This window comes from Asterias rubens, chromosome 14 (assembly GCF_902459465.1).
Source record: "Asterias rubens chromosome 14, eAstRub1.3, whole genome shotgun sequence".
Classification (NCBI taxonomy): Eukaryota; Metazoa; Echinodermata; class Asteroidea; order Forcipulatida; family Asteriidae; genus Asterias; species Asterias rubens.
In genome coordinates, this window is record NC_047075.1 from 3,891,571 (window position 1) to 3,919,133 (window position 27,563).

Consider the following 27,563-nt stretch of genomic DNA (forward strand, 5'->3'; position numbering starts at 1 on the left):
GATGGCAATTCTCTAATTTGCAGAAAACAAAAATTGTAGCCGGGCTCGAAAAGCATGCTGCGGGTAATTTCGAGCTGTTACAGCATGACTGACCCTCCATTAGAGATACTGATATATATAGTTGAATTCAGTAGACCCTAAATTTGTGTTCTACATGTGCCAAGAAGTCAAGGGTAAATTGACAATGTTTTAACCTCAATGATACAACAAACGTACCAGCATAGTCAACAGTTGGCATGAACGTGTGCGCATCCCACTAAACAAACTACCATAACACAAGGCTATAGCCGAGCTAGTCTCCCTCCAAAAAATACCCATCCATACTTTGTGTTAATTTCCAAACGTCCGAGAACAAATCCCTCCCCCCCAAAAAAAAAAAAATAAAAATCACATCACACCTCTCAGCAGATTAGGTATGACCTTTTTTGGCCCTATCCATCCCCCCCGTGCTACACCAGTAGGCATTAACCTTTACCCTGGCTCTCAAATTAGTCTCGTCCACGTAAATACTTATTTTGAGGGTCTACTGACTATGCATGAGGTGGATGCTTTGTGTTTTGCATATGGGTAACAAGGGTGTTAATTTTCATTATTCTCTTGCTCTACTTCGATGACCAATTGAATCGAAATTTTCACAGGTATGTTATTTTATGAATATGTTGGGATATATCAAGTGAGAATACTGGTCTTTGGCAATTACCGAAGGCGTCCAGTGCCTTTAAATGAAGTCCGGTTTTGAAGTCCGCAGGATATTTTGAGGGCCTGATGATTATACATAAAGTGGACGCTCTGTTTTCTGCATAAATTATTGGCTCGACTAGTTTATTTATAAATAAAGCTCATAATAAGAATTATACAATAATCAATCATCATGTTAATAGTTATTTCATCAATGCATCCGAGTTTAAAGTCGATGAAAAGTCATTAGATCTCACAAACCAGCGATCTTTATTTCGATCGCGGCCTCTGAACGGAATCTACATAATCTATGTTCATTGTAATCTCATTTAGCCGGTCGAAACTATATAGGGTATTCAATATTTTTTTTCTTCCATTTATTCGATCGTTCCTTTTGGTGGGTAACTTGTTTGCAACAGCTTATTATGTTTCTATTAATTAGAACACAATTTGCAAAATACGAATTAATGTCAAACACCATTATTTTCACTGAAACCTGACGACTTTTGATGCGGTTTTGTGGAATGGCTACTAATTAAATTATTTATGATGTATTAATGATCTCATTTATTCTAGGCAGTGGACACTATTGGTAATTACTCAAAATAATTATTAGCATAAAACATTACTTGGTAACGAGTAATGGGGAGCTGTTGGTAGTATAAAACATTGTGAGGAACGGCTCCCTCTGAAGCGGAGTAGTTTTCGAGAAAGAAGTAATTTTTCACGATTTGATTTCGAGACCTCAGATTTAGAATTTGAGGTCTCGAAATCAAGCATCTGAATAAAGCACACACCTTCGTGTGACACGGGCGTTTTTCTTCCGACCTTGGTGATAATTTTGATTTGCTCGTGGGTAGCCATGGATAGCAAAACAAAGAATCGCTTTTAGTTTGCAATTCGGCATATTAATTGGGCAACAGATGAGGAAAAATGATACAAATCTGTAAATGAATTATTCACTGTCTGGACTAGATTGTTTATAACACATGCCTACAATTATTCATAGATAGAAAATCAAAGTTGCAATTTTAATTTGTCATTCCGAATAATAACTCTATTAAAAATGATAAAAAAAAAAAAAACATCGCAAAAAGCAAAAAATGAACCGTCTAGACTTGTGTGGGATAGTTTATATACAACGTGCGCCCTTGATAACTATCAGCAAAACAAAGCAGCAATTTGAATTTGTAATTCGGCTTAAGAATCGGCAAGTGGTGAAGAAAATTCATCAAAATCTTTTAACACAACACTGACTGTCTAGTTAGAGTAAAACTAGACTAATATCATTGTACAATAAAATAAGCCAGCAATTTAAATTTAATTGTCGTAACAAGGCTGTGTTGATGATACTCAATTGAGTTTACAGCAACAGTAGGACCTATTCAATTTCTTCTTATTATACTGAAATTGTTGACGATAGAAGCGGAGAGGTGACGATGACGATCAAAGTATTATTGACTATCAGATTTAAATCTTATAAAAAAATTTGTTTGTATGTCTCACTCAGTTAAGGGACAAAGATTTACGCGAGGGCAAAGTTCCGACTCTCTCAGAGTCTATTAATTATGCGTCTTAATTAATATTCTTTATCCCCGATGCAAATTTAACATCTATTATATCATTGCGGTACCCGCTGCCAAAAACATAGGATTCGAACTGCCTCTAGCTGCCGGGCAAACCTCGGTAGTCTAGTTGGTAAGACACTGCTCTAGAATTGCAAGGGTCGTGGGTTCGAATCCCACCCGAGTAACATGCCTGTGATATTTTTTCACAGGACTCGGGAAAGTACTGAGTATACAGTGCTAACACACATCGGTGTATGGGTAAAAACCAAAATTAATATTCTTTATCCCCGATGCAAATTTAACAACTATTATAATTATGCGTCTGTTAACTCTAAATCAAAGTGAAACTGTAAATGCACAAATCTAGAGAGGTGACGATTAAAATGACTAACAAGTTTGATAATTTTAAAGTATTGTTTTCGGTATTATGTGTATTACCAAAAAACCATTGATACATCACCATGCAACACCTCAAATACCATATTTTGTATGTCTCACCAAGTAAAATGATAAACATTTGCGCAATTTTTTATGACGTGTTTGTCCTTTGTTATTTGTATTGTCTGGATCGCCTTTAGATAGTGATTGTTTTCGCTTTTTGGTTATCCGCAGGATTGTTCTTGGTGTAGTCATATTTGTGTTGCCTATTCTTTGTATGTACTGTTTGCCTGGAAATAAATACATACAAATAAATAAATACAAATAAATAAAATAAAAGGGCAAGGTTGTAATTTTCCCCTAAAATCGACCACCTCGGGCCCTCCGTGTATAGTATACGCGGCTGTTAACCCTAAATAAATAGACGCGCATAATGCAATTTTCCAGTTGGAGAACACACACACCACAATCGTAACATATGTGTCCCCATCCCGGGTCGAACGAGAAAATCAATGATGAGACCAGATTGTATGAATCCAGAGCTATGTGTATAGCTAACTCAGAAATAACGCAGCTGGCGAAAAAAAAAAAAAAATGCAAGAATCGTAAACACTCGATCGTTTATTTTTCCACCAAACCCAAGTCAAATAAACCCCAGCATTATGGTAATACAGGTCGAGGCCTGAAATGTAAATTGCACGATGACCGCAATGATCGCTCTACACGACGCGTAATAATTAAAGTAAGACTTTATATGATAGTAGACCACTCGCTGGGGCGGCGTTTGTGACTCAGTAATGAGGTTCTATCCTTCTGTGTCGCTCCATTATAATATTGCTAGTAGTAGTATGGTGGGGCTTATACTAGACAAGCATTATAAACACGTTCAGCGCAGCGGCACACGGGGCTAGCGCGTGTCCTGTCTCACTCAACACGCGACTAGAATCCAAAAAGATTCATTTACGCACTGATAAAATAATTCCTGTAATGGCCCCTAATTGTGCACATAAGTAGCGCTCGATTTAGTGGGATGAATATCCTAAACAGATGACTGTTCCAAAGTAGAGGTCAGAGGTCAATGTGTTGCCTCATCGTGAAGATGGGGTGGGGTGCAAGCTCATAAGTCTATCTTACCTTAACCAACGGGACGCCATTCTTCTCAGGTTTCTTTAAGATGGTCACGCCCTTAATCTTCTTCGATTTCTCCCATCCCTTGTCCTCTCCCTCGCTCGCCTCAAGTTGTAAGACCTGTTCCAAATCATCCTCCGAGAAGGGATTTTCCGTGGGGTTCTCCAGTAGAATCACCTCGGCAACAACAGGCTTAGTTTCTTCTACTGTCTCCGTTTCGGCAGTGGCCGGTGCGGTTTCCTCGTTTTCAGCGGCCCCACCCTCCTTAACGTCCCCATCTTTTTGAGCGTCCGCGGCCTGCTCGGTGGCGTCCGTCGTGGCCGGCTGTTCCTCCCCAGTTTCGGTCGGTGCTTTGGTCTCCTCTCCCTGGTCCTCGGCCGGTGATTTTTGTTCCGTTTCTGACATTATTGCGACCTAAAAAAGCGGACAGATGTGACAGAATCTGGAGAGTAGTGCGTTAATCGTGAAGCGAGCCTCTGGCAGACGATGGGAAAATCGGCACGTAGCGGTCATGCGCAGTAGAACTAACCGCAGTTTATGGCCCTTGACGAAACCACGGCCTCCGCTCTGGATTCGGCTTCAGGCTCCGTTATCTCGTCTGATGCCCGACTAAGCAGGTGCGCAAAGCACGCGTAATTGCCAAAACAACCGCGGGACCAAGCTAGCTCAAACCATGCTCAAACCGAATCCGGAGCCGAAGCCGAGGTTTCGTGAAGGGCATATGCATAGCCTGGCAGGCCGAGCTAGATGTGTACATGAAAGTAGACTCAGTAATGTGCGCACGTTCAACCCACACTGAGTGGCTCAGTGTAGTGTCACTGTGAAAACGAATGACTGTATGTCAAACAGGTGGTTAGACCTTGAACCCCTTAATTTCTCAAAGAAACCCGTTGTGTTAAAGGCGGCCTACTCATGATACACAAGAGTGAACATACCTCCTCCATTTTGTCTCTTCTTTACATGGAATTATTTTGTCGTTCTTTACTTTGTCCCCGTATATTATATTCATTTATATGGGCCTGACCCTCAGATGATCAGATCAGCAAACAATTCAAGAAACAAATATTATCAACAAAAACCAATTAATGTGTTTTCCACAAGCCCCTTTCTATATAAAAAATAAAATAAAACAAACATATAAATTTAAAAAAATTACACACGTGTGTTAAAGGCACCCTACTCATGATGAAGATCTCAACAATTTTCGTCTTCAAAACCATGTGCAGACAATTATGTTATGTCATTTTGTCCCACTGTAACTTTTTTAAATTAATATATTTGTTTTATTTTATTTTTTTTTATATAGAAAGGGGCTTGTGGAAAACACATTAATTGGTTTTTGTTGATAATATTTGATGTTTGTTTACTAATGTACTTCACTTGAATTAATCCTGCCAATAAGTTTTCATTATTTTCTTTAATTAAATTAACATTCTACTTTGCTTACACTTTTTACACATAATCATTATTTAAGGGAAGGTACACATTTAGTAATTACTCAAAACAAATATTAACTTAAAAACCTGACTTGGTAACGAGCATTGGACAGCTGATGATAGTATTAAACATTGTGAGAAACGGCTTCCTCTGAAGTGTGTAGTTTTTGAGAAAGAAGTAATTTTCTACGAATTTGATTTCGAGACCTCAAGTTTAGAATTTAAGGTCTCGAAATCAAGCAAATAGTTTCGTTACACGGAGAGACCACTCTATAAAAGCCCAACATTAAAGACACTGGACACTATTGGTAATTGTCAAAGAACATTCTTCTCACTTGCTGTATCTCAACATATGCATAAAATAACAAACCTGTGAAAATTTGAGCTCAATCGGTCAACGAAGTTGCGAGAATAATGAAAGAAAAAACACCCTTGTCACACGGAGTTGTGTGCTTTCAGATGCTTGATTTCGAGACCTCAAATTCTAAATCTGAGGTCTCGAAATCAAATTCGTGGAAAATTACTTCTTTCTCGAAAACTACTCCTGCACCACTTCATCGGGAGCCGTTTCTCACAATGCTGTATACTACCAACCTCTCCCCATTACTCGTTACCAAAAGGTTTTATGCTAATAATTATTTTGAGTAGTTACCGAAAGTGTCCACTGCCTTTAAGTTAATCTAAGAAAGAGAAGAAAAACAACAATACATCATAACATACAAATAAACAGAATAGGACAGAATAATAACATCGCATGTCTCCATTGCATTTTATCAATACTGATTTTGAGGATGTTTAAAGGTTCTTGAATGAACTTAGTTAAGTTGAATTACTTACATTTGTTTTAGGTGCACTCTAAAAAATCCCGTTTTAGAACTGACCCGGATGCTGAGTCCCTGTGAGCATGATCTATATATTCCTCGGATTCTATTCAGTTTGAACCATTTCTTAGTAAACTTTTAGCCAGTTTCCGGGTCAACTTGTCCCGGAAAGGGGGCAGGCTCAACGAGTTGCGGGACTTTGAACCGGGACTTTTAGGTGTGGACAAGTGCAATGGGTTCTAGAAGAAAGAAAAAAAATGAGACTATGATTATAATGTTGTAATATTTGCTATTGTCTTTTCCAGCATGGGCTCCGACTCCGTCTTTGGCTTCGGCAACAAATGGAGCAACATTTTACAGTACACGGAGCTAGTGTCCTGGGAAAACTAGTGTCCCCTGGATATTCTGTCACCACATAACATGGGCTGGATGAGGATGATTCAGAAGAGGGCGCTAGCAGAAGAAGTTTGTACACAGTTGGCATGAATTTACTGGGGGGGGGGGATGCAAAAAATCTTCTGCCACACACCGACGTCATAATTATGGAAATCTGTCCCCTGGATATTCTGTCCCCTTACGGGATGAAAGTGTTGGAGGCGGTTTATTCTGAAGAGGGCTCACTTAAAATAATAATGTACACGATTCGCGGTATGGGGGACAGATTCTCCGGGGTTTGTTTTATATGGAGACAAAAAAAAACCACACACGTAAGAAAACAAAGAAGAAAGGGGAAACCCCATTAAAACCCATCGTGTTCGGAATGGATATGGCTATACGACAAGCTACGAGTGTTTAGATTCCATTGAGCTAGTAGGCCTACTTTAAGGAACACTTGCCTTGGATCGGTCGAGTTGGTCTTTGAATGAGCGTTTATAACCGTTGGTTATAAAATGCATATGGTTAGAAAGATAAGTAGAATACAATGATCCACACACTTGTCTCGAAATTGCGTGGTTTTCCTTTTTCTTTGCGAACCGACCATTATGGGAGTCAACAATTTGACTCCCATAAATGGCGGCATATGGCCGACTACTTTTAAAATAACTTTCTAATCATAATGCATTTCATAACAAACGGTTACAAACGCTTTTCAAAGACCAACTCGCCCGAATCCAAGGCAATGACGTGTTCCTTGCTTTGTTTTCTGTGTTTACTTTGCCCCCATATAAATGTACGTAGCCTAATTGTGTGATGGAAAAAAGGGTTATATATACACAGGCCAAATGACTAGATATTTTGCAGTAGTTTTAAAAACAAAAATTACCATCAAACCTTTATAGCTAATAATTAATTTTGTACCCAAAAGTCCAGGATTGAAGGAGGAACGCTCCGCCCTCGATCCGGCCACCTCGAGTCGTCGACTTTCCAAAACCGGTGGTAGCCGTAGCCCAAGTCGCTCAGTTCGGGCCGCAGTTGTTGCCTTTTGTCAAGGCCTTCGTGGATTGTAGAGCCGTGATCCCAAGCGACTGGAACGGGAGAACAACTCACGAATGCCTTGACAAAAGGCTACTTACATGAGAAGCGGTGAAGCCTTTGTTTCCCTTTCAACCTCGTTTTTTAATACCTCGATTCCCCGTTGAAGTTGTACGCTAAAATAGCAGGGCTGTAACAGTGTTCTCCTTGTCTCACACTAAATTTTTCCCCTAGTGAATCCCCGTAGAGACGTCTGGGTACCATGCTCCACCATTGTGTCATTTTACAACTGCACGTAAAACGTGACATTTTCAAGCCCGTGTGTTTGTAAAAATGTGAAGTTATTTCTCTTTGATGCGGATGTTGATGAGAGTGTGAACTATTGAGTTGTATATCTGGAATGGATGAGAAGACTAGACGAAGAATATGGAGTGCCAAGCGAGCTGCAAGACCTGGTAAAAAATATTGAGTTGAAATGTGTGTTGCTCTTGCGTGGTTCGTTGCTCCAAATCCAAGCCAACAGAACATGCACGATCATCTGACAGTGCGGCAGTGACAGTGACGTGCAGATGGTGTGCACGAAATAAGTACAAAGAAAACAAAATAATCAACTAGTTTGCGAATGTCAAAAACATTCACTTTCATTTCAATTCACATACTTATACTAACAAGAACAATTGGTATTTGTTGTGTAAATTTCCATTGTAATTTGTATTCCATACCCCTTTTTGTTGTGTTCCAAAATTGTGTCTGTAACTGTCCCCCCTGCTGTTCAGTATATATTTTTGTACTTGGTTGGTTTTGAACTTCAATCATGGAGGAAGAAATACCTCCATGTTTTCATGGTTGGTTGGATATTTTCGTTCATTTCTGATTTTGGATGATATTCATTTCAATGAAGTGAAACTGAAAGAAAGAAAGAACCTTGTTTGTTTGTAAATGTAACTTTTGAAAACTCATCATTCATACTGTGTGAAGCCTTGGTGTGAACAAAGAGAAATCATATGAATCATATTATTATGATATCTATGGCCATCACTCTTTGGCCATCGCTCGTTCTCATATTCTTCATCGTCACTCTGGAACAACTTTCCGCACAACATCAGAAGTTAGAACTGCTCAAACGAGAATATTTTCATACAACTGCTGAAAACTTACCATTAATTATCGTGAAAAGCGCTTTCGAGACTTTTTGTGTAAAGTGCTAGATAATAAGTGCCGTTTATTATTAATATTATTCCCCTTGGTGTTCCTGGTTGGGCTGCATATTGCGCCACAGCACCCTGTAATGTTAAAGGAGTTTCATTCTTCAACACATAGCTTACTTACTTACTAATACTTAGGTTGATCGATGGGAATGAATAATAAACGTTTATGATCCCATATCCAATTTCTTTCCAACAATAGGGCTATAGGCCCCTAATGCATCAATTTGAGTCTTAAACATATTGTTTGAGGTTGTGTTCCCCACATGTGAAGTGAGGTTGTTCCATTTGGACAACATTGATGGAGAAAAAGTTTTTACTGCAGTTCGGCCCTTTCTTTAGTCCTGGTTTGTAAAGCTCCACATACCTTGCAGGAAAACTACTGAGCACTTTTAACTTTGACTGAGATGCCTATCATGTTTGATAAAACACTCGGTATACTATAGACGATGTGACCTCTGACGTCAATCAAAAAACCATAACGTGATTCACGCGCATACCGCCGGGCCCAGCGAAACATTACGTATACAGTGTTTTGTCAACAGAGGGCGGTTTGAATGTAAACATAGGTCACATCGTCTAAAAGAACTGTATATTATTATTATTAGTATTATTATTATTATTTATTTGCAGAGCTGCGTGATCATCACGACTGGGAGAAAAACAACTACTACCGTGAGTTTGACCTGTCCACGAGTCACATCAAAGACACTGTGGAGCGCGTTGATTCGAGACAAGTTTCCAACAAGGAATTCATTCAACGTTTTGAGAAAACATCAACTCCGTGTGTTGTGACCAATGATCAATGCGACTGGCCGGCTACTGAGAAATGGAACCCAGAGGTAGGATTAATAACAAAGAAGGGTTGACCGCCCAGTTTAAAGGAACACGCTGCCTTGGATCGGACGAGTTGGTCTTTTAAAAGCATTTGAAACCGTTTGTTATGAAATACATTGGTTCAAAAGAAAGATATTTTAAAAGTAGAATATAATGATCCACACAAACATTCCTCGAAATTGCACGGTTATACATCGCGAAGAAACACGGTCGGCCATTTTTGGGAGTAAACATTTTTACTCCCAAAAATGGCCGACTGTGTTAGTTCGCGTCGTATAAGGAGAAAAGACAAGTTTACTTTACTGTGTTTCTTATGATCCACACTATGCAAACTTTCAAACCTCACTCAAGAAAGAGTAACTCTATTTGATTGACAGCGCCTTACCAAAAAGTACCGCAATCAGCGTTTCAAGTGTGGCGAGGATGATGAGGGCTACTCAGTCAAGATGAAGATGAAATATTACACCAAGTACATCATCAACACCAGAGATGACAGCCCTATGTACATCTTTGATAGCAGCTTTGCTGAGGTATGTTAAAATATGTCTGTCATATAAACCTAATGCATTGACTTCATTCAGGCACCTTCTTAGAGGTAAACTGATGTAAGCTTGGGTGATATCACGATATTATCAAATATCGGGATACTAACTTGGAAACGATTTCGATATTGGATCGATTTGGTTTTTAGCGAAATATCTATATATCGCGATATATCGCGATATTGATTAAATATCGCAATATCGGGATGTATTTTCTAGCTGAGACATCTTGCACCCCATAGGTTTGGAGTAAAACCAGAAGAATAGGTCATTAGAACACCTCTCTTATGCTGTGACTGTCTCTTCTACAACTGTCACTGGGAGTTTGAAGACTGATGATGTCAAATTTAATTAATCGCGATTATATTGAATATCGCCATATTTTGTCGGCGATATATCATGAATAAAATAAATCGATATCGCCCAAGCTTAAACTGATGATAAAACAATTGACACACAATGTGTGAAATGCGCAGATTTGTATGCGCAGCGCACAGAATCAGCCAATGAACAACCTGATTTTGACCTCTATTATGATATGTGTCGTGGCGCGGAAGAAGGAAAAAGAACACAGGACTTGAGCTCTGGTGTTTCCTATCACCAGAGTGTGGTTTTGAGTTCCGGTCATGACACTTGTCCTTATGCAAGACATCTTTAAAACCATTATTGGCGCCTTCTTCGGATGGGACATAAAGCCTTATGCCCAGTTGGTTGTGTAATGCACATAAAAGAACCCAGTGCACTATCGCAAAGAGAAGGGGTTCATCCCGGTGTTCCTGGTTTGAGTGGCTGCATATTGCACTCAGCACCTTGTAAATATACATAGTGCTATAAACAGCGCCTTGCCTCTGGCTTCAAAGGAATAGGGCTTATACTTAAAAACATTGTTCCACATACCTTGCAGAAAAAATACTGAGGGGTGGGATAAAGCACTATGTAAGAACCTGTCTTTTCCATTATTATCATTTTACATAGTGTCTTGTCAAAGTCTCTTCCTGTTTTTTTCTTCATTTTCTGAGCAGCACAGTAAACAGAACCAGCTCCTTAAGGATTACTATGTGCCCCATTTCTTCAGAGATGATCTCTTCAAGTATGTGGGTGAGGACAGACGCCCACCGTATCGCTGGCTTGTCTTTGGACCTGCCCGGTCAGGAACTGGGATTCATATTGACCCATTAGGGACCAGTGCATGGAATGCTCTTGTGACTGGACACAAAAGGTAAAGTATGGTGAATGTTGGTGATATTTTTGCTTTGTCAGTGCAGAAATGATGTTTGTGGTATTTGGCGAGTTGTGGCCAAACGGTCAGGAACACCAAGTTCTGGGGTTGTCGGCAGTAGAGTTGGGGTTTTGAAACCCGGTCATGACACTTGTACCCTTGATCAAGACGCACGACCATAATTGTTTTGTGGAAAGTTTGGAAGGCAGAGCATTCTGCTAGGCTCAAAGTTTATAATACCCATGCCTCCATCCTTTAATATAAACTGTGAAGGGGGTAACCCTGCTTCAGCCCCATGGGTAGGTGGCATTGTGTCCCTGGTGTCAGTTAATTTGGGTTGATAGGCATATCAGTTAAAGGCAGTGGACACTATTGGTAATTACTCAAAATTATTATTGGCATAAAACCTTTCTTGGTTACGAGTAATGAGGAGAGGTTGATGGTATAAAACATTGTGAGAAACGGCTCCCTCTGGAGTGCTATAGCTTTCGAGAAAGAAGTAATTTTCCACGAATTTGATTTTGAGACCTCAGATTTAGAACTTGAGGTCTCGAAATCAACCATACAAACGCACACAACTTCCTGTGACAAGGGTGTTTTCTTCTTTCATTATTATCTCGCAAGTTCGATGACCGCTTGAGCTCAAATTTTCACAGGTTTGTTATTTTATGCATATGTTGAGATACACCAACTGTGAAGGCTAGTCTTTGACAATTACCAATAGTGTCCACTGCCTGTAAGTGTGACTTACCTTGAAGTGGCTGTCAAGAAAAATATATCGTGCTAGAAAATGTAAATGAAACACAACATTTATGAACAGGAATTCAATTGTAGCAGACACCCACATGAACAGATGACAAACGTCCTTCTGTTACATTAGTAAACGTGTACCACTGTGTGTTGTGTGGTCATTTTTATTTTTGGCTGGTAAGCAGTTTGCAACAGCCAAAATTTTTCACTTTTAAGGGCACTGGACATGTGTAATTAATTAAAAATGTATATTACCATAACAACTCACTTGGTAACCGGCAAAGGAGAGCTGTGTGAAGTAACGTAGGCCTTGAGAAAGAGCTAATTTCTCAATAAAATATTTGAATTTGAGAAAGACTACAGGCCTGGGGCTGATTTCACGAAACTTAACGCAACTGTGTAAGTCCACTTGCGTAAAGTTTCGTGAAATCGGCTGCTGAAGCCTTTCTCAGGCATCTGAAAGCACAGAAGTTTGTACAACAAGGGTGTTTTTTCCCTCATTATCTTCTTGCAATTTTGATAACCAATTGAGTCCAAATTTGTGTAGATTTGTTATTTTGAGTACATGTTGGGATGTACATAAAGTGAGAATATTGATCTTTGACAATTACCAAATGTGTCCAGTGCCTTTAATTAAACTTTGAAGAAACTTTTAAACAATTAATGGTTGAATTTTTAAAGAGAAGTTGTTCTTGTTTTTTTTTAGGTGGGTGATGTTCCCGACTCACACTCCCAAAGAGATCTTAAAAGTAACTCAAGGGGAAGGAGGTCGACAGAGAGATGAAGCCATAACATGGTTCAGCGTCATCTACCCTCGCACTAAGCTACCAACATGGCCCAAAGATTGCCAACCTGTAAGTATTAATTTTGGTTTTTTACCCATACACCGATGTGTGTTAGCACTGTACACCCAGTAACTTCCCGAGTCCTGTGAAAAAATATCACAGGCATGTTACTTGGGTGGGATTCAAACCCTTGCAGTTTTAGAGCAGTTTCTTACCAACTAGACTACTGAGGTTGCCCTGGTAACTAGAGGCAGTTCGAATCCTATGTTTTGGCAGCGGGTACCTGTTAGATTTGCACCGGGGATAAAGAATATTAGTTTTGTTTTTTACCAATGCACCGATGTGTGTTAGCACTGTATGCAAATTTACATTGTGTAACAGCTCTTAAACCTGAACAAAAACAGTTCCGCCTTTATCATGTTTTATAGATGTTTTGAAAAGTTGCATCTGTGACCTCCGAGTTTAAATGCTGCAATGCTCTACCACCTGAGCTATATATATCTAGATTTGCTTTCTGTCCAGCCCTACAATTTCATTGTTCATATTTAAATCATTGTAATATATATGATGTTTTTTCTCTTTCGCCGAAAATGTGCTATTTAGGGTTATTTGAACTTACAGGCACTGAACATGTTTGGACCAGTGTTCTCACTTGGTGTATCCCATCATAAGCATAAAATAACAAGCCTGTGAAAATTTGGGCTCAATTGGTCATCGAAGTGGCGAAAAAATGATGAAAGAAAAAACACCCTTGTTGGATGAATTTGTGTGCTTTCAGATCGGAATAAAATACTTCTAGGTACTTAGAAGTCTTTTATTATTTTAGTAAAAAATTACCTCTTTCTCAAAAACTACAATACTTCAGAGGCAGTCGTTTCCCACAATGTTTTCTACTAGCAACAGCTCTCCATTACTCGTTACCAAGTCAGTTTTTAAGTTAATATTTGTTTTGAGTATTTACCAAACGTGTACCTTCCCTTTAATTTCATGCTATACTTGTCATTTGTTGATCCACTGCAGCATTATACAGCAGTTTCTAAGGGCTGAGCTGACCCATAAAAGTAATTAAAAACACTTTAAAATTACCATTACAAAGTAAGTGTATGATAACAGGCTTCTTCGTTCTTTTGATTCCGGCTTACTTGTTGTGACCAAAACGAGTACTTACTGGGGGACAGGTCCTTTGTGCACGCTAGACCATTCCTTTGGAATTAGTTGTCATCAAACAGTCAGGATAGTTAAACCGTGGACACTTTTAAAGACAAGCTGAAATTTTCCTTCTTTCCTCTGTTGCTTTGTTTTTGTCTTCTTCTTTTCATGCACTTTGAGCACCTTATTAGGTGGATACTGCGCGATATAAATTTTGCTTATTATTACACCCAAAAATGACATAATTTTAAGTGAGATAAGCATACAAGGGCTTCAGGCAGGAACATTGTTTGCATACTGTAACCGGTCCAGCGGATTTGGGTAAATGGTTAAAGGCAGTGGACACTATTGGTAATTACTCAAAATAATTATCATCATAAAACCTTTCTTGATTACAAGTAACGGGGAGAGGTTGATACTGATATAATAAAACATTGTGCGAAACAGCTCCCTCTGAAGTGGCATAGTTTTCAAGAAAGAAGTAATTTTCCACGAATTTGATTTCGAGACTTCAAGTTTAGAATTTGAGGTCTCGAAATCAAGCATCAGAAAGCACACAACTTCGTGTGACAAGGGTGTTTTTTCTTTCATTAATATCTTGTAACTTCGACGACCGATTGAGCTCAAACTTTCACAGGTTTGTTATTTTATGCATATGTTGAGATACACCAACTGTGAAGACTAGTCTTTGACAATTACCAATAGTGTCCACTGGCTTTAAATAACTTGTCTAAGTTTCATGTCTAAATTTGTTTTGTTTGCCCCACTCAGCTTGAGATAATTCAAGGGCCTGGTGAGACCGTGTACGTTCCTGGAGGTTGGTGGCATGTCGTCATTAACCTAGATACCACCATCGCGATCACCCAGAACTTCTGCAGTGTCACAAACTTCCCCACTGTGTGGCACAAGACGGTCAGGGGTCGTCCGAAACTATCCAAGAAATGGCTGGCTGCACTCAGGGTAGGTGGATATTGTTCCAAATCTTACAAAGCAAAATGTGCTGCTTTCCAAAGTTTCTATTCTGCAATGATGCACGATCAAAGTGCCTTCAATATTTTTTTTATAAATAAGTTACTTATAGTGACGATGACTAGAGTAAGCTGGTCGAAACGTTGAGACCAATTTAAGAACTGACTCCGCGGTAGTACAGTTAATCACGATTCTATAAGCGTAAGTAGTAGTCCCAACCTATTTTCTATACCATCCGCCCGGGTAATAGTTAAAAAAAGCGGGACAGTTTTTTTCAGAACTGTGAAGTCTCCCGAACCCCCAAACATCTACTCCGCGGTAGTAGAATAAAGCAAGACAGTTCTCTAAGAACAAACTCTACCTGGCAAGTAGATACACACATGGTGTTACCGCAAACCAAATATATATACCTCACCATGCAATGCCTCAAATCCTATGTAAGTCACTTATCCATGTAGCCTAAATCCTTCATTCAAACAATTCTTCACAATAAACCCAAAACAGGCATTGAAACTCATCCACCATGCTCTTTAAATTCTATTAACCTTCTAGTTTTTGTGTTTGAGTCCATGTACACAGTAAAACACAAACCATCTTCACTTGGAAATACAGGTGGAAAACAAGTGTTTTGTCCAATGTTTATCAATAAAGGATTCCAGTTTTGAATTTTGTGACATCACGAATTATGGCAGTTAATCTAGGGCAAAATGAAGTAAGGCGCATGGTAGGGTGTCATAGGCAAACGTCAAATTCAAGTTTTGGTGGTTAAGTCATAAGCCATTTTGAGATATGGCGGAAAAAATACTACAACACTAACACTAACATGCACAGTACCCCCCCCCCCCCTCGTATTACGCCCACCATACCTCAAAAAGGCTTATTGGAGTGTGGGTTTGAATACTGGTCATGACAGTACCCCCCCCCCCCCTCGTATTACGCCCACCATACCTCAAAAAGGCTTATTGGAGTGTGGGTTTGAATACCGGTCATGACACTTGTGGCCTTGAGTAAGATGCTTTACTATCTTTCTACCCAAGGGTAGTTCTACCCAAGGGTATAAATGGGTTCCTGTGAGGCAGTTGAACAGTTCTGAAAACCGAAGGTATACTTTTTGCTTTTCATTTTAAGACACTGGACACTAGTCAGCTAGTGGAAATTGTCAAAGACCAATCTTCTCTCTTGGTGGCTCTCTACCTGACATAATACATAACATAACAAACCACTGAAAATTTGAGCTCAATTGGGCGTCGAAGTTGTGAGATAATATGAAAGAAAAAACACAAGGTGTGTGCTTTGAGATGCTTGATTTTGAGACCAAGGTCTGAGGTCTGGAAATCAAATTCGTGGAAAATAACCTCTTTCTCAAAACCTACGTTACTTCAGAGGGAGCAGTTTCTCACAATGTTTTATACATGTACCATCAACAGCTCCCCTTAACTCGTTACCAAGTAAGGTGTTATGCTAATTATGATTTATTTTGTTATTGTTGTTGATAGAGAGAGAAGCCACAGCTTGCAACCATTGCGGACCATGTTGATATTACCAGACCCTCAGGCCTACAGTCAGATAGTAGTAGTTCATCCAGTTCAAGTTCCTCCAGCAGTGACAGTGCATGCTCCTGCTGTGGTCATAGCGCCTCGGATAGCGACAACCAACGGGAACTGGACAGGAGAACCAAAAGGTACAAACAATAATGGGCCTGCTGTCGATTTCACCAAACTCTTCCTAACTTAGGATTAATCTTAGGACTTAAAACGAGATAATTTCCGTATCCGAAGACGTGGGATGAGTTGAACCCGTTCTAAGTTATAGGGACAGGTTACTCGTCCTAACTCGTGATAAGATTAATCCTAGCGTTTCTTGAAATCGACCCCTGGTCGACTAGTGAAGTTTACTACTTGACCAATTGAGCCTCAAATAGGGGCGACTTTAAAACTAGTCGGGACTAATTTTTAATTCATAAGATGCATTGCACCATAATGTTGCCACATGAGCAATATTGTAAAATGCGTGCTGAAAGGATTGTGCCACTGCTACATGTATCTGATTGCGTTTTAAAGGTAAATTATGTTGTCCTGAATAGTCATGAGGGACACAATTGGTTAACCAAGCAGTAGTTGCGACTATTAATGTAGTAGTCGTAACGGCATGAACCAAGTAGTTGAAATGTGACTCGACTAACAATGAATAGTCACAACTTCCACACTTGTCACACTAGTCACATTACCCTGCAGAGCAGGCTAGGTTTTCAAAATACGGCAGCTAGCTCTGATGAGCTTAGACTGGTCCCCTGTCTTTATCCAGGACAGAGACAGGTGTTGGTTTTACAGAACCAGTGATTTCATTGGATACAATGATTTCATTGGATAAACGTGCAGTGACGCAAGCTTTCCATATCTGTGTTTTGATTGGTCTGAGGTGATGCTTGGCTGCTGCACTTTGGTTGCCTGCGTGCAGCATGCATTGTGCATATGTATATATGTAAGTAGGAATTGGCTGCGAATCTCCATGTGAAATGAATGCAAGGTCTTAGGTGATTATGGATGGAGATTGACAGAGGCACAAGGCAGATCTCTGGTAATTCACGAGTCTGGGAGTGAGACATCATTATGTTCAGGCTTTGATAAGCTTTATTAATGTGCGTCTTCTAGTGTCAATTAAATGCCAGTCCAGCATGTCCAGTGAGTAGGTACATGAACATGTATACACATTCAAACTGGGGACGTTTAAAGGGAAGGTACTCGTTTGGTACAGTTACTCAAAACAAATATTAACTTAAAAACTGACTTGGTAACGAGCATTGGAGAGCTGCTGATAGTATAAAACATTGTGAGAAACAGCTCCCTCTGAAGTGACGTAGTTTTCGAGAAAGAAGTAATTTTTCACGAATTTGATTTCGAGACCTCAAGTTTAGAATTTGAGGTCTCGAAATCAAGCATCAGAAAGCACACAACATTGTGTGACAAGGGTGTTTTTTCTTTCATTATTATCTCGCAAACTAGACGACCGATTGAGCTAAAATTTTCACAGGTTTGATATTTTATGCATATGTTGAGATACACCAAGTGAGAATACTGGTCTTTGACAATTACCAATAGTGTCCAGTGTCTTTAAATTATTGTTATTTACTTAAAACTGCAACATCCATGCATCAGTTTTATTTGTGTCCTATTTTGTGATGAAGCACTGTTTCACTTAGTACCTTTGCCAGTCTTGTTGAAAAGAATACACAGGCATGTAACTCAAGTGGGATTCGAACCCAACACCTTTGCCATTGTAGAGCAGATGTCATACCACAAGTAACCGGAAATGAAAGTTAAGTCTTATTCCCTGGTGTTCTTTGTTGATTTGTTTTAAAATTGATTGTGCATCTTTGACTTTCATATATTTCATGGCTAAGTTTTACTTTTTTTAACACATTATGATTAAATTTTAAAGCCAAAACTTCATTGAATAATCAGAATCACACAAATCTCTGTTCATTTTCATTATTAAAATGCTCCATTATAAAGGCAATAGGCTAAAAACAAACATCCTTTTCGTCTGGCAACTCATACCTGTTAGCTCCATGTAATTGCTTTTCCAAACAGTTTACTGATTGGATCATGTACAAACCAGTAGGGCTGCTGACTGCTCCCGGCAGATTAAATGCTCATCCATTAATTCAAAGTAAACACACTCACTCATTGAAAAGGATGTATAGACCATTCCGACAAAACAAAATTGGTAGCGCCCTCTTTTGAAAAAAGTTACCAACTCCTGAGTCTTTGTGCATAATCTAGGCATTGAAGACACCGCAGCAAATGGCGCGTGGTGCTCAACACTTGCGCTCCCGGTGCGCTTCGGATTGGTCTATACTTTCCCAATTTTTTTTTGGCCAAACTCGGAGATTCTTCAAGGTTGGTTTCCAAAAATAAATTCATGTATTTCTTCTTCTCGTCAGGCGCAAAGTGTCCATGTCTGCGAGCTCACCTGACAGCGATGAGACCAACGAGACCAATGAGAGCTCTCCCCTGAAGTACAGTCAGTTAAACAACGCTCCTTTCAGCCAATCACCTGCGTCTGCTCAACCAATCGGTCAATCAGGAGGCCCGTACCAAGACAGATAATGAAGGCACGTAGTACCCTGTGTGTTTTATATACATGTAGGCGTGCTACTGTAAGTACATACACCAGCAAATTACAGTTTTATGTAATTACATATCAAAATCATGTAGTATGGGGATCAATATCTCTCTGCTCATGTAGGCAAGTCAAATCACTGCATTTATAAAGGCACTGTACACGTTTGGCAATTATCAAAGACCAGTGTTCTCACTTTTCTCAAAATTTGGGCTCAGCTGGTCATCGAAGTTGCGAGAAATGATCAAAGAAAAAACACTCTTGTTGGCCAAGTTGTGTGCTTTCAGATAGGATTAGGAATAAAAGACTGCTAGCTAGAAGTCTTTTAATATTTACCTCAGAGGGAGCCGTTTCTCACAACGTTTTATACTATCAACAGCTCTCCAATGCCTGTTTAATAACCAAGTCAGTTTTTAGGTTAATATTTGTTTTGAGTTAATTACCAAGCGTGTACCTTCCCTTTAAAGGCATTAAACAGGATTGTTACAGCTGACAAAATAGCTGCTGACAGTGTTCATGGTTTCGTGTTATCAACCATGTGAACCAACAAATATGTGTGAAAATGTTGGTGTAATCCGTGTGAGTCAGAAGGAAATAGTGAAAATTCAAGCACAAGTTTCAGCTTGAAAAAAACATTGTCCGTAATTTGTGTAGGAACAACATGCATTTTAAGGAGGATTTGCAACTGTGGGAATACAATCGTATGAAGTTTGAGGCAGCAACATGTGTAAATCTCTTTTGAGTAGTGTTGGTTCTCAAAAGAACCGGTGGTTGACAACTCAACGTTTCGATCATTTTGCTCTTGATTTTCTTCTGGAGAAACCTGGACAGTGTTATGCCTTTTATTATCAAGAAGGATTCTGATTGGTAAATTAATGGCAACAACAGTGTGATGCATGTACTATAAGTTATCACACAAGGGCGAGTGGAATATGGGAAAATATAGCACCTCTGCGTCCCATGTCCAATGAGGCCAAAAACGTATTTATCTTCAAGCAAACTTGGCGCGTGATTGGAGGATTAGCGCGTACTTGAAGATACATGTAATGATCCATATCGCTCAGTCCAAAAAGCACACTGTGTAGTGTGTTATTTTAAGCTGCACGTCAAGTTATATGGTTGACATTTTAAATAAATGGGCTCGTGGAATACTTACAAATTGATAGAGCTAGGGGCACAAGTACAACTGGGCCTATCGACCATGAGAACAATATGGAAAGCGGAAGCACTGTTTTCTCTACAGTATTCTGCTTGCCAAATTTCACTTGTGTTAAAGCCATTATACACATTCGGAATAGAAACAAAAATAAAAGTTCAGAAGGTAATGGTGATATCGAGAATTACGGATTTATTATAAACACACGCCATGACACGGCGAAACGTGCGGAAACAAGGGTTGGTTTTCCCGTTATTTTCTCCCGACTCCGATGACCGATTGAGCCAAAATTTTCACAGGTTTGTTATTTTATATTTAAGTTGTGATACACGAAGTGTGGGCCTTGGACAATACTGTTTACCGAATATCGCCAACGGCTTTAAGGCAGTGGACACTATTGGTAATTAATCAAAATAATTATTAGCATAAAACCTTACTTGGTACAAGTACATGTAATGGGGAGAGGTTGATAGTATAAAACATTGTGAGAAACGGCTCCCTCTGAAGTAACTTAGTTTTCGAGAAAGAATTAATTTTCCACGAATTTGATTTCGAGACCTCAGATTTAGAATTTGAGGTCTCGAAATCAAGCATCTGAAAGCACACAACTACGTGTGACAAGGGTGTTTTTTTTCTTTCATTCATATCTCGCAACTTCGATGACCAATTGAGCTCAAATTTTTACAGGTTTGTTATTTTATGCATATGTTGAGATACACCAAGTGAGAAGACTGGTCTTTGACAATTACCAATAGTGTCCAGTGTCTTTAATGTTGGGCTTTTATAAAGTGGTCTCTAATAATAATATTTCACATTATGTCACAACAGACTATTTAATCCTATATAAACGTAGATGAACGATGAATTAGGTATTGCAAAACAAATAGCCGGTCTTGTAGATTTTAACAAAAATGTGAGCACTGACTTTCAGTAGAGGCAATATATTTCATGCGTTGGGACCGAGTTGAGTATTATTATAGGTAAAGGTCTAGAAAACTGTAATGGCTGAATCAGGCCTGTATGCTTCGTTTCTGAAAGGGCAAGGGCACTAAGGCATGTATTCCTTGTTAAAGGGCATCACATGAAGAAATTGCAAGTTTCTACTAGAGCATTTCAAGGGCACCAAGGCAATGAAAAGGGGGCATGGAGGCAATGCCTTTGCTGCCCCGTTAAGTATCAAGCCTGCTGTGTGTAAACCATTGTATCAATGTTAACTGTATTAATTACATTGTGTGCATGTATTTTATATCTATTTCACAAAATCATTGCAAATTTGTGAGGGCAAATAGGCACATGAGTAAAAGCTGTGATGTCGTCTCAGGTTTAGACTTTTTAATACTTTGTTTAGTTTTATTAAAAAAACCTTGCAGGGCTTCAGTATCAAATAACAGTCACACACGTGTAGATTTTTTGTCCACATACCCTATTACAATAGTGTAACAACCAACAGTTATGCTCCGATATTGTTCCTAGTATCTGAAATATCAATGGCAGAGCATTGTCACACCATTTTCATATTCAATATGCGCGTGTGTGAAGGGTTTTACACACACATTTGTGCTGGCAGGGTTTTAAACTCTTAAAAACACCTCCCCCTATCATAGTTCAGGGACCCTATGGGCCTGACCTTTAAACTGGTTATAAAATGGGATCCTAACCCAATATCTGGGTAAGTTTGGCCCATTATTTGGGAAAGGTCTGGGTCAGATCCACTCGGAGTAGTCTGGATCAACTCTGATACGGGAGAGTTTTAAGTGTAACAGTTCAATTAGAATAATGTTTAAAGGCACTGGATACGTTTAGTAATTACTCAAACAATATAGTGACACACAAACTAAATTGGTAACGAGCAATGGGGAGCTGTTGATAGTATGAAACATGCCAAACGGCTCGATATGAACGAAGTTATTGAATTTGAATTGGCATCTGAGAAAGACTTCAGGTATGAAACCTTGACCAGGCATCTGGCTGGTGAAAGCACAGTAACACAGCTGGGGGTTTTCTTTCAATATGTTCTTGCAACTTCGACGACCAATTGAGCCCAATTTTGTACAGATGTTATTAATCTTGGTATACACCAAAATAAGAATACATGTACTGTCTTTGATAATTACCAAACGTGTCCAGTGCCTTTTGGTTTATTTTAGTTAGTTTACTTTGATAAGATAGGTATAATCAAGTAATTGAACAATTGACAAGGAAAACATTGGAGTCGTCAGTTTGTCTGTATACACTTTCATTAATCGTGTAACTGGTATCCAGTTTTGCATGCATATACTTGTATTAAAATCATTTCGAATTTGGTTCACTTTAAAGTGATAGTAATCCAAACTGGTTTTTTTTTTACCACGGACGAAAAACCCATTTTGGCATGGGTTATGGATTTAATAGATTATATTATAGTACCATGGAGAGCTATACTGTAAGATAATATGCTAATTTATTTTATTGAGTCGACAAAGGAGGGTTGTATAGTCTAATAGAATCTGTTTAATCCGTAACACGTGCCATTGGACTTAAAGTTCGGCATCGTGGACGCACTGATCTCTCTGGTTGAGTGCATTCATAAGTCACCATGGTCACCATTTTGAAACGCCTCAAACTGCACATTCAGCAAAATGCCTGATTGCGCGGCAATTTACAGATATTCCCGTTTTTGCGGAAAGACATTCAATTTATTTTTCGTGATTGTTTTTTCAGGGGAATTTCAGGCTAAAACGTTCTGTTTTTATTTTATCTACAGTTTAAGCAAACACAAATATATGTACAATGTGCATTCAACAGCTTTTTGGGTGTTTCAAAATGGCCGCCGCTGTTTTTGCGGTGACTTCACGTATACAGTCAGTATATTATAGATGAGTGCGTGGACTAGATAATCGGGTTTTTGTCTGGCGATATCCCCGTCGTCTTCGGTGCATGCAGTAGCCCTGTCCGTCTGTGTGCCGGATGCGATAAACGGTCACCCGGTTCAGCCGTGGTGCGAGATGTCTGGTTAGGTCCTGGTTGGTCGGATGCAGAGCAATCCCTTTGAGAAATTGGTTCGGAAGTGGAGCGATCCCTTAATGATGGTGGTCTCCGACTTCCAAGAATTTCCCCAAACTGGCGTATTTCGATGTGACTCGTTGGCTGTTTCACAGACGAATGGTGGTCCGATTGTTTGGTTCACTTCTTGTCCTTTGCCTTCCGATGCAAGCTTGTACACACTTCTATACGCCTGCAACCGTGGACCTCCTAGTGTCCCTCTTTTGTTTTACTTTTTGACAACAGCTCCCATTGGTTTTGTACACGTTTTCCAACTTTGGATCTTTCCCGAACCTTGGACACTATAATTGTCCTCTTTTGTTATAGGTCTCCGGTTTGAATGTGTATACCTACTCCCTTTGCTCGGGTGACTCCCATGTTCTTACTCCAGGGATGATATTGTTCAGACTTTTGGCTGAGTTCAGACTTTTATGTCGGCCTGGTAAGAAAATCAGATAATATTTTTTTCCACAAATAAAGAAATCCTGCTCATTTGTCTACTTCTCTAGTGCTTTGGATACTGTTCCCAAAAGCTCCTTGGAATCTATAACCCCAGGGGTTACCAAACAGTAGAAATGCCATCATTTCAACATACCTTTGAAGTTGTATCCAAGTTTCAGACTCTTTCGTTAGTAATGACTTTCACCCCTGTTACTCAAACCCTTGTGGATGTTGATTAAAATGACAAAACCGATTTTGCACAGAAAATATGTTGACAGAGTTTTTTCCTGCCCTTTCTACTAGTAAACAACCTGCCCTCTCCTTCTAACCAAACCACTGACCACCTATTAACCCCCCTCTAGGACGTGTGACGTGGTCCAGGTTAGGATATCGTGGCTTTCACGTCTATACGGACCGCATGCAGTTTGAAAGCCGCTGGAGCTTTGCATGTGGATTTTGGGTTTACGGACCCACGCTTGTCTTGACTTACCCCCCCCCCCCCCCCACACACAAACCAACCGGCCTGATAAAAAGTGAATCTAAATTTTACATCTGCTTATTGAATGAAAAGCACAATAGCTCTTGATAAAAGCAAGCACCCATTGTTCATAAAAGTTGTGGCATTGGCGAATAATCTGCAGAAATCAGAGCGAAAATTTGCTCAGTTTTATTGTTTGGACTGCAATCCTTTCTTCTGTTTTGAAATCATAATTTTACTCGAGATATACCTAAAATTACTCTGCACGAAACGTTTATATGTTAGTTCCATTGATGGGAAAAAATAACAACGCCCCAAATTTGTTTACAACGTCGCTGCTCCACAATAAAAATGTTAAAATGATTACGTGTGAACAGCGAACACATTTACTACAATAGTTTGAAGGTTAATTTTGTTTGCGAAAGAATTGTCAACCTTGTTATTACTATAATGAGATAATGAGGTACAGATGTTTATTTTTATCAAAACAAAATATTATTAATGTAACTACTGTCCCTTAACTGCAGACCCCGTAAAAGTTATATGGCGGAATTTTGGAAATGTCAAAGACCAGTATTCTCACGTGGTGTATCCTAACATTTTGCATTAATATTAATACAGACCTGTGAAAATTTGGGCTCGGTTGGTTATCGAATTTGAAAGAGAATAATGAAATAAAAAACACCTTTGTTGTATTACTTTGTGTGCTTTCAGATGCATAACAAAAGGCTGCAGCTGAAGACTTTTATTATTTGAGTTAGAAACTGACCGCTTTCTCAAAATCTACGTTACTTCAGAGGGAGCCGTTTCTCACAATGTTTATACAACTTACTATGTCCCTTACTATCACCAGCTCTCCAATGCTCGTTACCAAGTAAGTTTTTATGCTGACAAATATTGTGTGTAAATTACCTACGGTGTACAGTGCCTTTAACGGGCATGGTCAACCATATCCCTTAAAAGTAATATGGCGGGATTTGTGGTTAACACGGTCTGAAACATAATACAGGAGTTGTGGTGACTTCCTAGTATGGTGGCCCTGAAGGGGCATATACTATAATGACAAAGTTTCAATTCGTGAGCATTAACAGACACACAGTCTTACTACTTTGAATAATTAATGACTTGCGTTGTGGTGACTTCCTAAAATATGGTGGCCCAGAAGGGACATATATATTGACAACGTGACAATTTTTGAGCTTTGACACCAATATTCACCCCTTGACTGGTGAAATACAATCTCTAATTCATCTGGACACTGGGTTTTTCCCAGTTAATTTATCCATTTGTATCAGGGCCCAATTTCATAGAGCTGCCAAGCACAAAAATGTGCTTAGCATGAAATGTTTGCCTTTTGATAAAAACAGGATTTCCAACCACATTTCTACGTGATTTTCAAGATAAGCAAACAACAGCTGAATGCCAGTAACGAGCAATATCCAACACATGGAAATTTGGTTGGTCATCCTGTTTTTATCGAGGAAGAAATGTCATAGGCAATTTTGTTGTGCTTAGCAGCTCTATGAAATTGGGCACTGACTAGGATGTTTAGATAAGCTTTGCCAGTTGTCATTTGGCAGGTTTTTATTGTAACGTCACAAAATGGACTTGCGCACTTTAAAGCAAAGAGGCGTTATTGATTGATTTGTTGTTGTTTTTTGTCAAAGACTCACCTGAAACAAGTGATATTTTGCATTTCCTATGCTATCTGAACAGATCGCATTTAGAAACTTGACATTTTCAAGATCTGGTAACCTTTTTGATTGATAGATTGATTTTATTTTGTGTGTATAGAGTGGACAGTTATTTACCTACGTCTTGTTGACACAAGTCCGATAACTTCACCGCGAAGGTCAAAAGTAAAAGGCTTGGAAAGGAAATCGTTTTTGTTTCAAGCAAGACGTTCGTTTGCGATGCGAACATGACCCAATTTCATAGAGCTGCATACATGAGCAGGATACCAGTTGCAAATTGACTAGTAATCATGTTCTGGTAAGCATATAGTTTTGCTGTGCCAACTCCTTTTGTACTTAAAGGCACTGTACATCCGTTGGTAATTGTCAAGGACCAGTCTTCTCGCTTGGTATCTCAACATGTATACAATAACAGACATGTGAACTTGAACTCAGTTGCATGTCGTCGTAGTTACGAGAGAAAATTTGAAGAAAAAACACCCTTGTCGCACAAGTTGTGTGCTTTCACTCAGAAGCTTGAGTTCGAGATCTTGAAGCTGGGGTAATTCCAATATTTTAGTGAGAAATAACTTCTTTCTCAAAGGGAGCCGTCTCTCACAATGTTTTATTTCCATCAAACAGCTCTCCATTGCGAAAGCTCAATAATGCTATCTTTATTGATATTTCCCTTGAATTTATCTATATTTTCGTACCCCATTGCTCGTTACCAAGTAAATGTGCACGCTAACAATTAATTTGAGTAACAACCAATATTGTTCAGTGCCTATTAAGCAGCTACGAAATTAGTTGCACGCCCTGCCTATGAAATAATTATAACTTTCTCCTTGGGGAAATCCATTCCGTTGATAACAATGGCCAACTTTCAGTTGTGGTGTACATCAATTATTAAAGGTATAATGGACCGGGAGTGGAGCTGACACAACAGTCGCATGCATGGGTGGTCATGTTTTGTGTGATTAACCATGTGCCATTAAATAGCGTTAGAAAGCTGAGTAGTTTTGGCTTAATTTGTTGCGTGAGTCGGGAGAAAATAATGAAAAATCATGTATCATTGTCCTTGTGGTTGTACACAACCGAAGTTAGCTGCTGCAGTTTTGTGTAATTTGGTTTTCAGATACGGTTTTCGGGAATATGACTTCATTTCAGAGGGAAATTTCACATCAAAAGTTATCGTTTGAACTTTGTAAAGGGTAAGATTTCATACTTAACTAAGAGGCACTGGACACCGTCGGTAATTTTCAAAGACCAGTATTCTCACTTGGTGTATCTCAACATATATGTCTTTCTCCATGATCCCAATAGGCATATTAATGAACAACCCTGTGAAAAAATCCCATCAAATTTGCAAGAGAATAATGACAGAAAAAATACCTCGTTGCACACAAACTTCTGTGCTCTCTAATGCATAATAAAAGGCTTCAGGCCTGCAGTCTTATAATAATTATTTGATACCAATATAAACCACTAGGGAAACTGACTGGGTAAATTGACGTGCCGGACGTTAATCCGGAGGTCGTTGGTTCGAATCCCACTCTAGTCACTTCTTTGTTCAACCGCATGTTAATCCGGAGGTCGTTGGTTCGAATCCCACTCTAGTCAATTCTTTGTTCAACCCCAAAAATCAATAATTATTTGAGTGGGAAATTGCCTCTCTCTCAAAAACTACATTATTTCAGAGGGAACCATTTCTCACTTCATTTGAATTCAATTAAATTCACTTCACTGTTTTATACTATATCAACTGACAGCTCTTCATTGCTCGTTACCAAATAA

At 39.2% G+C, this 27,563-nt stretch overlaps 2 protein-coding genes across 2 annotated transcripts in view; one reads left to right on the forward strand and one right to left on the reverse strand.

The window, feature by feature from the left end:
* The window catches only part of LOC117299116 (steroidogenic acute regulatory protein, mitochondrial-like), a 28,889-nt gene extending 24,630 nt beyond the window's left edge, over positions 1-4,259 (reverse strand). The window contains exon 1 of the mRNA XM_033782577.1: positions 3,759-4,259. Within this exon, the coding sequence (XP_033638468.1) occupies positions 3,759-4,157 (399 nt within the window). The 5' untranslated portion in view covers positions 4,158-4,259. The remainder of the gene's footprint in view (positions 1-3,758) is intronic.
* A 3,449-nt stretch (positions 4,260-7,708) lies between these two features.
* On the forward strand, positions 7,709-19,222 carry LOC117299301 (bifunctional arginine demethylase and lysyl-hydroxylase JMJD6-like). The gene is made up of 8 exons (XM_033782798.1): positions 7,709-7,877; positions 9,261-9,469; positions 9,842-9,994; positions 11,029-11,225; positions 12,682-12,829; positions 14,681-14,869; positions 16,375-16,559; positions 18,822-19,222. Exons 1-8 carry the CDS (start codon positions 7,823-7,825, stop codon positions 18,985-18,987), a joined length of 1,302 nt encoding a protein of 433 aa, XP_033638689.1. The 5' UTR covers positions 7,709-7,822; the 3' UTR covers positions 18,988-19,222.
* Positions 19,223-27,563: the final 8,341 nt, after the last annotated feature.

Bases quoted from the DNA above. Each gene is read 5' to 3' on its own strand.
- LOC117299301 (XM_033782798.1), top strand. From the start codon at position 7,823: ATGGATGAGAAGACTAGACGAAGAATATGGAGTGCCAAGCGAGCTGCA. The intron at 7,878-9,260 runs GTAAAAAATATT...ATTTATTTGCAG, and splicing joins CAAGCGAGCTGCAAGACCTG to AGCTGCGTGATCATCACGAC. The intron at 14,870-16,374 runs GTAGGTGGATAT...TGTTGTTGATAG, and splicing joins AATGGCTGGCTGCACTCAGG to AGAGAGAAGCCACAGCTTGC.